We start from the raw sequence: 14,107 nt of genomic DNA on the forward strand, positions 1-14,107 counted from the left end.
TTGTTTATCATCTGCGTTCTTGTTTACAACCTTTGTTATTACTTTTACACACAAACTAGTTTTTGAGCGGTGCAAACTCCTAATACGCCATAGTAATTTAAAAGGAAATGCTATCTCCAACTTACAACTTTTTTTAAATCCTGGTAATCCTAGCATTCGTAAAAAAAATATTATATGTATATATTGGAAAAATAGAATAGGAAAGAAATAATAAGAGGGATAGTATAGGAAAGATGGAATATCAAAGATAGAAAAGGAAAGAAACATCAGAAAAGAAGGAATAGGAAAGATGGAATAGGAAAGATAGAATAGGAAAGAAAGAGTAGGAAAGATAGAATAGGAAAAACAGAACATAAAAGATAGAATAGAAAGATATAATAGGGAAGAAAGAATAGGAAATATTGAATAGGAAAGATATTATAGACAAGAAAGAATAGAAAAGGCAGAATTGGAAAGAAAGAATAGGAAAAATAGAATAGGAAAGATAGAAAATGAAAGATAGAATAGGAAAGATAGAATAGGAAAGATAGAATAGAAAGATAGAATAGAAAGATAGAATTGGAAAGATAGAATAGGAAATATTGAATAGGAAAGATAGAAAAGGAAAGAAAAAATAGAAAAAATAGATAGGAAAGATAGGATAGGAAAGATAGAAAAAGAAAGATAGAATAGAAAGATAAAAAAGGAAAACAAAGTAGGAAAGATATGATAGAAAAAGATATGATAGGAAATATAGAATAGGAAAGATATGATAGGAAATATAGAATAGGAAAGATATGATAGGAAAAATAGAATAGAAAAAATATGATAGGAAATATAGAATAGGAAAGATATGATAGGAAATAAGAATAAGAAAAGATATTATAGGAAATATAGAATAGAAACGATATGATAGGAAATATAGAATAGAAAAGATATTATAGGAAATATAGAATAGAAAAGATATGATAGGAAAAATAGAATAGAAAAGATATGATAGGAAAAATAGAATAGAAAAGATATGATAGGAAATATAGAATAGGAAAGATATGATAGGAAATATAGAATAGAAAAGATATGATAGTAAATATAGACTAGGAAAAGTACAGGGTTGAAAAACAAATTTAATCAATTTTTATTGCTTAGATAAAATGTGTGTGTAGAATTGAAATGTGAAATAATAAGATATTTCTGAGTCATCAACATCTGATTGAAATGTGAAATAATAAGATATTTGTGAGCCATCAACATCTGATTGAAATGTGAAATAATAAGATATTTGTGAGCCATCAACATCTGATTGAAATGTGAAATAATAAGATATTTCTGAGCCATCAACATCTGATTGAAATGTGAAATAATAAGATATTTGTGAGCCATCAACATCTGATTGAAATGTAAAATAATAAGATATTTGTGAGCCATCAACATCTGATTGAAAGCATATGTTTTAATCTCAAATGAACTGGAAAAGATGGAAACTGTTGAAAAAAGAAAACTATTCTCAAGATTTTCTAAATTAAAATCCAGGTTTTTAAAAAATTTTATTTAGTTTTTATTTAGCTATATGATTTATTATTTTTGTTTGAAACTTCATGTTAAGTAAAAGGGCTTACAAGACAACCTTTGTTTCCTGAGTGTCATTCCCGTAACACAACGGTACCCTCTGCAGAGCCAGAATGACTGAAATATTATTATTTTCACTCGGAAAATTAATTAGTTTAAATTGTTGTTTCTCTGTGTAAGTAACACGTTTCAATATCCTTAATCAGTGTGATCAGAAATCATGGGAACATTCCCTTAATTTATGTTGAGTCACCAACTATTACATATTACAAAATTTAGAAAAATATATCTAATTTGAAAATTTCTTTTTTTTATTTTATCTAAAAGTTTCTATAAATCTAGAATTAGATTAGGAATAGTATCAACAATGTTAAGAATACAAATAAACTTTTCTTATTGATTTGTTCTTGTTACTTACAGATTTGAATTTACTCTACGTGGAATGATTTCTACTTTAGCTCACAAAAGAGGTATGTTTTTAGAAAAAGAGAAATTATAACATAATATTAAACCCATCTCATCAAAAATCAAGAGTTGATAAAAAAAGATAAAAGCAAATTTCTAGAAAATAATGTTTTAAAAATCGTTTTCATATTGTCGTAAAACCTTTTAAAAGTCTGAAAATATTGAAAGTTTCTGTAAAACGAATCTAGCTATTGGCTATTCCTAACTGTGAGTCCTACAATATATATTTAAGACCGATGGTTCAGCTTTTGGAAGTTTATTGGACACAAACAAACAAACCAACACCAAAACATGCCAAGCATAAAGTATTAAAGATTTTAAATCTTTTATTCAGAAATGGTAAAGTGGTTTTCAGAATAACCTTTTAATTACTACTCGTAAACTCAAGTACATAAATCCAAAATAATATGTTAACAAAAACAAAAACACGAAACTGGAGCTAAACTATTATATATATTATATTATATATAGCCGTTTTGGAAAAGGGCTCGGAAGTGAAGGCTCACTCGTCAAATCTATATTTAAATTTGGGTTATCTTTAGGTCCGTTTGTATCCATTAAACGTCAAAACGGCTGAACCGAACGGGCCAACATTATCATTGGCAACGCACATGACCCCAGGAAAGGTTTATGAACCACCAATGTTGAAAAATTCATGATTTTAAAAAATGCACCAAAATTTAAATAGAAAATCCACGAAAATTCGAGAATGATCAAAACGGCCACTTTCAGAGGAATTCTTGTATAAGATTGTTAAGAAAAAAAATGGGATCTAAAAACGTCTCAGTATAAGCATAGTTAGAGTAAAAGTAAGTTACAGGTTAAATCAAAACCAGAAATCCTCCATTAGATGATGATATCCAGTAAATATTATACTTGGGTGTGGTGTAAAGTGAAAACTAGGAAGGTCACAAAGTCGTACTAGCTAAATTTTGAAAAAAAATATTTTATTATTTCATTTTTTTCCTTGCAAAGGATGTATTTTTTAGCAATTTTCATTGTCTTCATGTTTCAAAATATTTCTGTTCAATTTTCGCCTGAAATACAAACTAATATGGGTGATATCATTTGGCAATTTTATGATAATTATGTTAGATCCTGATTTCAAAGGAATTGAATCTTTGCTACAAACTCAAGTTTTCTAATTCCTAAACCTTTTCAATCTGATGTTGTAAACCTTTGATATTTCAAACTTAGATTTTTTGATCCAGCAGAATTTATAGTTTGAAATATCCTAGGTCTACGAAATTGGGTTACAAAGATATAGAAATTAGAAAATCTGATTTTGTGGCAAAGACTCAATTCTTTTAAAATTTATGAGTAAACAAAAAGAAGCTGTTAATTGACAGCTTATCTTTGTATCCATGTTTATATGTATCCATGTATCCATGCTATTTGAAAGCCTTGTGGATATCAAAATTGAATTCGAAAGTAGTCTACTAAGTATTAATGGATACCACGAAAAATAGTAAGTTGTATAATTCGATATGAAATCAAGAAAGACTTTTATTTTATCAATCAAATAGCTTAAAAAACCGGGCAGCTGCAGAGATCACGGGGCTCGGAGCCCGTTTTGCGAAGCTCATGGCGGCCCTGATCCCTGCCTCGCTAATAGCTATGAAATAGTTTCATATATTGTCCTAGGGTTAGAACTAACGATTGAATCTGATTCAAGATAATTAAATGATAGGGTAATGTTTCCCATTTAAATCAATTTAACCAAATCTTTGGCAATTAATTTATTAAATTACTTTCACTTTAAACTAGGATCGACATTCGAAACCAAGCCTTTCTTACTGTTCAAAGATAAAAACCTTAGTCAAGAATTTTAAAACTTATATTCAACCAATCTAATGTTTTTATAAAGAATTTAGCTTTTTTCGATATGTTGAAAGAATGAACAAGAAAATATATAAAAGATGTTAAATATTGAAAATATGCTGAATTCCAATCCAATGCATTTTGAAACATTATTTTAAAGAAAAACTGGTTTCTCCGCCGGTAAAATATAAATTCCAACAAAAAATCCCATCATTAAACGTGGCTATTTTTAAAAATTCAAAATTCATAAAGATTAAAAATCAAATGTTGATATCTTTTAAATTGTATTTTGTTGTCTTTTTCTATATATTGGTTATTTTGAGAAAAGAAATATTTCTGAACAATGTTAGAAAACCAATAACACGTGACACAATACCAAATATACGTGACACAATACCAAATATACGTGACACAATACCAAATATACGTGACACAATACCAAATATACGTGACACAATACCAAATATACGTGACACGATACCAAATATTCGTGACGCAATACCAAATATACGTGACACAATACCAATAACACGTAACACATTACCAAATATACGTGACACATTACCAAATATACGTGACAAAATATCAAAAATACGTGACACAGTACCAAATATACGTGACACAATACCAAATATACGTGACACTATACCAAAAATACGTGACACAATACCAAATATACGTGACACAATACCAAATATACGTGACACAATACCAAAAATACGTGACACTATACCAAATATACGTGACACAATACCAAATATACGTGACACTATACCAAAAATACGTAACACAATACCAAATATACTTGACAAAATATCAAAAATACGTGACACAATACCAAATATACGTGACACAATACCAAAAATACGTGACACAATACCAAATATACGTAACACAATACCAATAACACGTAACACATTACCAAATATACGTGACACATTACCAAATATACGTGACACAATACCAAATATACGTGACACAATACCAAAAATACGTGACACAATACCAAAAATACTGACACAATACCAAATACACGTGACACCACGTTTTTTACGCATAACAGGACAGTTTTTCTTCATAAAAACATTCACTGCTTTTTTAACAACTGATCTTTGCCACAATCCTGCAACCTTCAAAAGAAATGTGGTTGATTTCAAATTCCTAAAGAATACATATTCCAGTCGGTCGGTGTGGTAGAGATATTAACGACATTTTTTGTTAATTATTTTAAAATTGACAGATATATCCGTAAAAACAGGTATTTCCGTTTACTAACGGAATTTTTTCCGTAATCTTTCAGAACCATAAACATCTGAGTGCTTACGACACGTTGCTCAGAGAACCCTGTAGAAATGTAATAAATAAAATTTGCTTATGATTTCTTAAATGTCGTCTTCCTATTCCACTGTTTTATAAACCGCACTGTAAGTATTATATATATCAGCAGATTTTGAAATATCATGTAAATTAATCTATTTGTGGAGATGTCTCACACACACGTTTCACAAAAGATACAATATACAGCGTGTCTCAATAAACTTGATATTTGGTGGGCGGGGGGGGGGGGTCAATATAACATATCATAATTTGAGTCTAACAGTCTATACCGAAGTTTTATTGGTTTCACTTTACGATAAGAGTTAAAATGTGCATTTTAAACTATTTCTTGTTTACAAATACAGAATTAATTTAAACTATTAGATACAATATGTTGAATATTTTTATATACTTTGCGAGCCTTTTGCAAGGCATTCTGAAGTTGGAGACAGTTTATTCCATCTTGAAAAGTGCATTTGAGGGAAGATATTCTAATTGTAATAATGTAATATAATCTAACTTTATCTTTGTACCCTGTTATATATGCTAATCTATAAAGTTCAATGATTTGACTGTCGGTCAGTCTAATTTTAACCTTTATCATTTTACCTAAATATAGTTAGTTACAAAGATAATCATTAATTGGTAGAGAAATAGATTCAAAACTAAAAACTTTTGAATGGTGGATAGCTTGATCCTCTCTTTTTATGAATATCGAGACTAACCTAATCTTATACTTGTATCCTGAAAAATGTAAAAATTCAACCAATCAGAGTCGCATATATGAAGCCGAGTGCCATTTAAGCACAGAAACGGGAGGGACTCTCTAATTTAGAAAAACCGGTTTTTGAATTTTCTCTACTATATCCAAGAAAGAACGGTTTAAGAAGAACATCAAAAGTGTTTCCATTGGATACTCAGATTAAGTAATCGGGATTAAGGATATCTCATTCTAAAGTTTTTTGCTCTGAGGACTTTTAGAAGAGTTAGAGATTACTTAGAAAACACCTTTGGAGCTGTGACATTGTTACATAATGAGTTTCGAGAACACATTATATCCATTGCTAGCTGAATTAGGTGCCCTAGTTGCCTGTTGAAATTTTCGGAAACACTTAAAAAATTTTTTTTCGAATTTTGAAAAATATTTTATCAAAAAACGTTTTGAATTTTAAAGATTTTTTAAAAATTTCATTCAATTTGGTCCAGCCGTTTGGCCAGCTATCCTACATATATATGCGCGAAGAGCTTTATTATATACTATAAGATATCTATATTATAATATAAAGAATATGTATATTTACTTATTTATGAATTATGCACAATATCTAGAGATATATATTACATTATATTTAGATCTCGAATTTTCTATTGAAAATCAAGAAAGATTTGTTAACACAGAACTTAAGTTGATTACAGATTGAAGAAAATCTCAGCAAATTCTATAAAGACACAAATAAACTACAGTGCAACAATTAGAAATTAGAATCGTATGGACGTTTTACAATAATTGTATTGCATTTTTTGGTTGGCAAATGTATAAATAAACGTAAAAGTAAAATCAATGTTGTTATGTTATTGTATGAATGACCATACAAAAAAAAGCAAAATTTTCGCTTTTTTAAGGAATGGAATGCAAAAAAGTGCTGAATTTTCGGTGAAAAAAAATTTTCCCAGTTCGTTAGAAACCCTAATGAGCACTAGATATTAACATATTACGATGAGTTTGAACTGTAGAGCTTCCCAAAATTATATTGTATCATCTCCAAGCTTATAGTCACAACGCTTTTGTTTAAAGAAGACATTTCTAAAAATGCTTCAACCGAATCATCCCATGTGATTCTACAGAACTCATCGACATTCAACTTTTTCAACTAAAGAAGGGTTTTTTCCCCCAAAAAGAGAAATTCAATTCTTTTATTTTCTATTTAAACTTCGGGCTTTTTCATCTTGAAGTTTTCTTTCGGTATTTTATTACCTAGAATGATCATCCTAATGTTGAGTGAGCTTTTATTGATTGTAAAAATTTACATTTTTGTGATTGTAATGATTAACATTTTTGCCCTTTTTCAAGTTATTGTGATTAAACAGGATTAAACAGAACACAATTGAATTTAAGAAAAGTAATTTTAATTATTAAAATGCTTAAAGTTACCAAAAGAAAAATTTGTCAAACAATAGTTCAGACCAGGGTTTCTTTCTCTCATGGGTTCTTGAAATACTTTGCAACTATTTTAGTTAATTTTAAATTTAATTTAATTTGGTGGAAAATTAGATAAAATTAGAAATACAAATGAAAAAATAATAAAGAGATAATTTTTTGAGATTTTTAAGAAATCAAATTAATTTTTTACTTGGCTTGCATGTCAGCACCTGGTTCTATAAATGTATTCTGTCTGGCACAATGCTAAAGATATTCCAGCTCTGATTAATTGGCATAAAACTAGCTGGTTTTTCCATATGATTTTTTTTCGAAATTTCTGTGGTGTCCAAAAAAAGCAGTTAGAGCTTAGAATCCAACATGATAATGCCTGTCGTAAATATCTTTTCTAAACAGGGTTACCCAAAAAGATGAGATGTTAATGACACGGCCTAAAAATAGTAGCTATCTATTACTATAAAGATGTATTCACACGCAAAGATATGTATGCATATAGTTATGGTGTAGTTTGAATTTGATTAAATTTTTCGAATTTACTTTTAGTATAACAAAAAAAATATGCAAAATTTTTTTTAATAGGCGATATTGATCATAACTCATTACATAACATATTTATTATTTCAGTTTTTACGTAATCATCAAATCCTTCAACATATAAATAATTTATTCTTGTAATATCAGAACTTTCCGTGCATGCTCCAATGTGACATCAAAATATTTCATTTGTTTCTTAACTAACACTTTAACTAACACATTTCACTATTCTCATAGAATTAAACACATCTTCTGGCTGACATATTTTTTACATGCAGATTTTGTGAATACTTTCAATCAAATACCTACGCGTATTGCGTATTTCTATGCATTCCGTGCTAAAAAATTAAGAATGGGATATCCTTAATCCTGTTCGGTTAATTAATCTTGGAGATTAATAACGAGAGAAGAACAAACATTATTTAATCCCGATATCCACCATTCAAAAGTTCCCAGCTCAGTTTAAATAATTATAAAGTTTCATCGTCAAAGCTTTTAAGCTAAAGGGCACTCTCGTAAATCTAACATTACCAACTTTGCATTGAGGGTGAGGGTGGAGGGGTGAGGGGTACAGGAAAATGGTTGTTACTTGTATTAACTTTCCACTGTCAGTTACAAAATAACTTTGCTTTGTTTACGTTTTTTACAACAGTAAGAAAACCATAACTCAGTAAATTGATTGTGATAATTGGGACAATGTCATGATGCAATCAGGCACATTGTAAACCAAGGCTGTGCTGGGGACTATCGAGATCGAGATAATTTTATCTTTTATATTTGATATCCTGCATTGCATGGTAATCGTAAATAGTCAGGGGTTGAGGGGAGCTTTAATACAGGTTTAGTTTTTATTAAAAGTGCCCGCAGTGAATATCAGAATTAGGAATCGGAATATCCAAACCAAAACTTCCCAATTCTGGCGAAATAAAAAAAAACAGGCTCCGACACTTCAAAGACAACCTGGTCATACAATTTTATGTTTAATTCTGGATCTCAGTGAAAGGCGGTTGGATTGCTGGAATATTTGTTAGGTTAAATGTTAGGTTAAAAATAAAACTCGAAAATCTATTCTGTCTGAAAAATATTGATAAATGGATATAATTGAATTACATACAAATAATATGAAACATACACATGCACAGTTGTACAGAGTGTCTAAAAAAAAACTAAAGAAACAATCAGTCACTCCCAGGCTACCTATGAGTGTCCACAAAAAAAAATTCAGCCCATTCGGTTCAGCAGTTTGGCCGGGTATAGGGAACAAATTTACGAATGTCTTGTTTCAATATATGTTATTATAAAAATAAATGAAGTCAAGATATTCTCAGAATATATTTTGTTTTGAATAAACGTCAAGGGGAAACCAGTAAACTATGGAATAGGAAGACGACATTTAAGCAACAACTTTGTTAACTTGTAACTTATCATATCACTTATAAAGTGAAATGGGTCTGGTTACACTGCAAAATTGTTGTTTCTCATGTGCATTAGACTATATTTAAAGTCATAACTTGCTACTATCATCTTCCTATGCCGCGTAGGGAAAGACGATAAGTATTTATTATATCCTGTGAGGAGTGGAAGAGGTGTAAATTAATATTTCATTTTGGTCACATCCCTCAACCTCCGGATGTTAAGAGGCCAAGTATAATAAGTTTATCTTCATACATACATACAAACATACATACACCCTTACATACATACATACACCCTTAAATACATAAACATATGTAGATATATAAATCGATGTAAGGTACTTTCCCAAAAGATTTTTCCTATGTGGCAACTTCCCGAGTGTATTTTTCCCAAGTGGAAATTTCTCAAAGGTGCGATTTCCCAAACCGCAACTTCCCAAGTCCTTCCAAGTCACGGCGCTGAGCCCCTTTTGTAAGTGAAAGAGTTCTGCAAGATTTTGTAACTGAAAGAGTTCTGAAAGATCTTGTTACTGAAAGAGTTCTGGAAGATTGTGGAGCGAAAAGGGTTCTGGAAGATTTTGTAACCAAAAGAGTTCTGATAGATTTTGTTACTGAAAGAGTTCTGGAAGATTGTGTGACTGAAAGAGTTCTGGAAGATTTTGTAAATAAAAGAATTCTGGAAGATTTTGTAAATGAATGAAATCTGGAAGAGTTTGTAACTGAAAGAGTTCTGGAAGATTGTGTGGATATAAGAGTTCTGAAAGATTTTGTAACTGAAAGAATTCTGGAAGATTTTGTAAATGAAAGAATTCTGTAACAGTTTGTAACTGAAAGAGATTTGGTAGATTGTGTGGATGAAAGAGTTCTGGAAGATTTTGTAACTGAAAGAGTTCTGGAAGATAGTGTGACTGAAAGAGTTCTGGAAGATTTTGTAACTGAAAGAGTTCTGAAAGAATTGTAACTGAAAGAGTTCTGAAAGATTGTGTGTCTAAAAGAATTCTGGAATATTGTGTGACTGAAAGAGTTCTGGAAGAATGTGTAACTGAAAGGGTTCTGGAAGATTGTGTGGCTAAAAGAGTTCTAAAAGATTGTGTGACTGAAAGAGTTCTGGAAGATTGTGTGACTGAAAGACCCCACGCTCCAATTGTAACAAAAACCGAGAGGGAGACGTTTAATTAGAACATCCTTTCAAAAATACATGGAAATACATGACGATTAAAACTCGTCTTTTATGACGCGGCATAGAAAAAGCCCAATAGTTGGTCCCAAAATTTCTTAAACCGGGTGTCACAATAATCAAATCATGAGATTTAAGAAACAACTTCAAAATCATCTTTATGGTTTTGCACACAAAGTATACGGAACATCCCGCCAGGAAAATTTAGTAAACTTGAGTAAACTTGAATAAAACTAACGTTTTTTTCAGTGAACAAACGATTGTATTGAACAAACGATTTTCTTAAACGATCCTCACTGAGAAAACGAACGAAATAGATGGAAGATTAACGATAAATTTGTGAACGAACGCAAAATAAGTCGTTCACAAACAATGTAAGAGCTAAATGAAAACGAATGAGTCCATCTATAACTTTGAGTAGGGATGGGCAATAATCAGATTCGATTACTGAAACTTTTAATGTTTTTACAACAATATGAGAAGGTTCCAACAATATGAGAAGGTTCCAGCAATATGAGAAGGTTCCAACAATATGAGAAGGTTCCAACAATATGAGAAGGTTCCAACAATATGAGAAGGTTCCAACATTTATTCTGCAGAAGTTTGCTTTCATCAAATGTTTGTTTTTGCCTTATATTTTCACCTAAGATAACAAATTTGCATGTTTGATAAAAGCAAATTTCTAGAAAATAATGTTTTAAAAATCGTTTTCATATTGTCGTAAAACCTTTTAAAAGTCTGAAAATATTGAAAGTTTCTGTAAAACGAATCTAGCTATTGGCTATTCCTAACTGTGAGTCCTACAATATATATTTAAGACCGATGGTTCAGCTTTTGGAAGTTTATTGGACACAAACAAACAAACCAACACCAAAACATGCCAAGCATAAAGTATTAAAGATTTTAAATCTTTTATTCAGAAATGGTAAAGTGGTTTTCAGAATAACCTTTTAATTACTACTCGTAAACTCAAGTACATAAATCCAAAATAATATGTTAACAAAAACAAAAACACGAAACTGGAGCTAAACTATTATATATATTATATTATATATAGCCGTTTTGGAAAAGGGCTCGGAAGTGAAGGCTCACTCGTCAAATCTATATTTAAATTTGGGTTATCTTTAGGTCCGTTTGTATCCATTAAACGTCAAAACGGCTGAACCGAACGGGCCAACATTATCATTGGCAACGCACATGACCCCAGGAAAGGTTTATGAACCACCAATGTTGAAAAATTCATGATTTTAAAAAATGCACCAAAATTTAAATAGAAAATCCACGAAAATTCGAGAATGATCAAAACGGCCACTTTCAGAGGAATTCTTGTATAAGATTGTTAAGAAAAAAAATGGGATCTAAAAACGTCTCAGTATAAGCATAGTTAGAGTAAAAGTAAGTTACAGGTTAAATCAAAACCAGAAATCCTCCATTAGATGATGATATCCAGTAAATATTATACTTGGGTGTGGTGTAAAGTGAAAACTAGGAAGGTCACAAAGTCGTACTAGCTAAATTTTGAAAAAAAATATTTTATTATTTCATTTTTTTCCTTGCAAAGGATGTATTTTTTAGCAATTTTCATTGTCTTCATGTTTCAAAATATTTCTGTTCAATTTTCGCCTGAAATACAAACTAATATGGGTGATACCATTTGGCAATTATATGATAATTATGTTAGATCCTGATTTCAAAGGAATTGAATCTTTGCTACAAACTCAAGTTTTCTAATTCCTAAACCTTTTCAATCTGATGTTGTAAACCTTTGATATTTCAAACTTAGATTTTTTGATCCAGCAGAATTTATAGTTTGAAATATCCTATTAGATGTTTTTATTGAAAAACTTTTGCAAGAGTTCTGCATATTTTACAAAGTTCGCACATGCATAATATCAATCCTAATTTTAACATTACGAACGCAAATGATGTAAAGTCACGCTAATTTACTGTATCCTGAGCTGGGAACATTAGAATGGATAACCTTTAGTCCCAACTTCTTAATCCGAATATCCACTGTGGAAACTTTTAATTTAAGTCCTTAATCCACTCTTTTTCTCTCTCTTTGGATATCCGTTTTCTCCAATTTGAGTGTAAGATTATAGTTCGTAAATTGTATTGACCAATGATAGCCTTGTAAATAAATTCTATCCCATGAGAGAAATCCGCAATTTCTAACAAATCAAGAATTTGTTGTTGGCCATTTTGTAAATTAATCGGTAAAGAAAAATATTTAATAATACGTTTGAGATTCTTTTTTGTAACCAATTTTAACTAATGTATTAATAAATAAATGGGTGAGAAATTAAGTGAGGGCCCTTTCAGTCAAGAAAACCAACAAATCTGGCGTTCTTAGAATCCAATTTGTTGATCTAAATTTTTAATCTCAAAAATAACATAATCTCGAGATTAGTAAAAACAGAGGATTAAGCATTAATCCTGATATCTAAAGTTCCAGCTCTGGTAGTGATAGTTCTGAGGTGTTTTTTTAACTTTCAAAGGTTCCACTTCAAGCTAAGAAAATTGTTTATCCTATCTTACACTATGCCCTAACCCTAAAAGAAAATATATAAAAAAGCTAAAACAAAAATTGAACTAGTAAAAACTATCCAAATTTTGATAAAAAAAAACTTCAACAGAATACCTAGTTTTGAAATGTAAAAAGTTGTTACAAAACGACTCAAACTATCATACTTGAACCTATGTTTAACACGCTTAAATTATAGACGTGGTCAAACTTATAGTATACCTTCTAAAGTGTGGGGGGGGATATGATATTTACCGCGCGTTACTCAGGCTGGTACATGGGTTCGGTCCGGTTCAAATTCAAACCTTCAAAGTGACCCTAGTCCAGCGTGCTGCAGTTCTGTTGGAGTATTAACTACGTATGTAGTCATCTTTAACCATTTATATTACATTCCTAACATCAGCTGTTTGTTTGTTTATCATCTGCGTTCTTGTTTACAACCTTTGTTATTACTTTTACACACAAACTAGTTTTTGAGCAGTGCAAACTCCTAATACGCCATAGTATAAATTAAAAGTAAATTCTATCTCCCATCTCCAACTTAAAACTTTTTAAAATCCTGTTAATCCTGGCATTCGTAGAAAAAAATATTATATCTACATTTTAAAAATAGAATACGAAAAATAGAATAGGAAAGAAAGAATAGGAAAGAAAGAATAGGAAAGATAAAATAAGAAAGATAGAACAGAAAAGATAGAACAGGAAAGATATAATAGGAAATATTGAATAGGAAAGATATTATAGGCAAGAAAGATATAGGAAAGCCAGAATTGGAAAGAAAGTATAGGTAATATAGAATAAAAAAGATATGATAGGTAATATAGAATAGGAAAGATATGATAGGATATATAGAATAGGAAATATATGATAGGAAATATAGAATAGAAAAAGTACACGGTTGAAAAACAAATTTAATCAATTTTTATTGCTTAGATAAAATGTGTTTGTAAAATTGAAATGTGAAATAATAAGATATTTGTGAGCCATCAACATCTGATTGAAACCATAAGTTTTAATCTCAAATGAACTTGAAAAGATGGAAACTGTTGAAAAAAGAAAACTATTCTCAAGATTTTCTAAATTAAAATCCAGGTTTTTAAAAAATTTTATTTAGTTTTTATTTAGCTATTTATGCACAATATCTAGAGATA

General features: G+C 30.1%; 1 protein-coding gene across 1 annotated transcript in view; it reads left to right on the forward strand.

Moving 5' to 3' along the window:
- Positions 1 to 1,129: 1,129 nt before the first annotated feature.
- The window catches only part of LOC111716747 (uncharacterized), a gene marked incomplete at its 3' end in the record, with an annotated part of 17,260 nt that continues 4,282 nt past the window's right edge, over positions 1,130 to 14,107 (forward strand). The window contains exons 1-2 of the mRNA XM_023492222.1: positions 1,130 to 1,509; positions 1,966 to 2,015. Coding sequence (XP_023347990.1) covers positions 1,454 to 1,509; positions 1,966 to 2,015 — 106 coding nt within the window. The remainder of the gene's footprint in view (positions 1,510 to 1,965; positions 2,016 to 14,107) is intronic.

The sequence above is a fragment of the Eurytemora carolleeae genome, unplaced genomic scaffold (assembly GCF_000591075.1).
Source record: "Eurytemora carolleeae unplaced genomic scaffold, Eaff_2.0 scaffold2189, whole genome shotgun sequence".
Taxonomy (NCBI): domain Eukaryota; kingdom Metazoa; phylum Arthropoda; class Copepoda; order Calanoida; family Temoridae; genus Eurytemora; species Eurytemora carolleeae.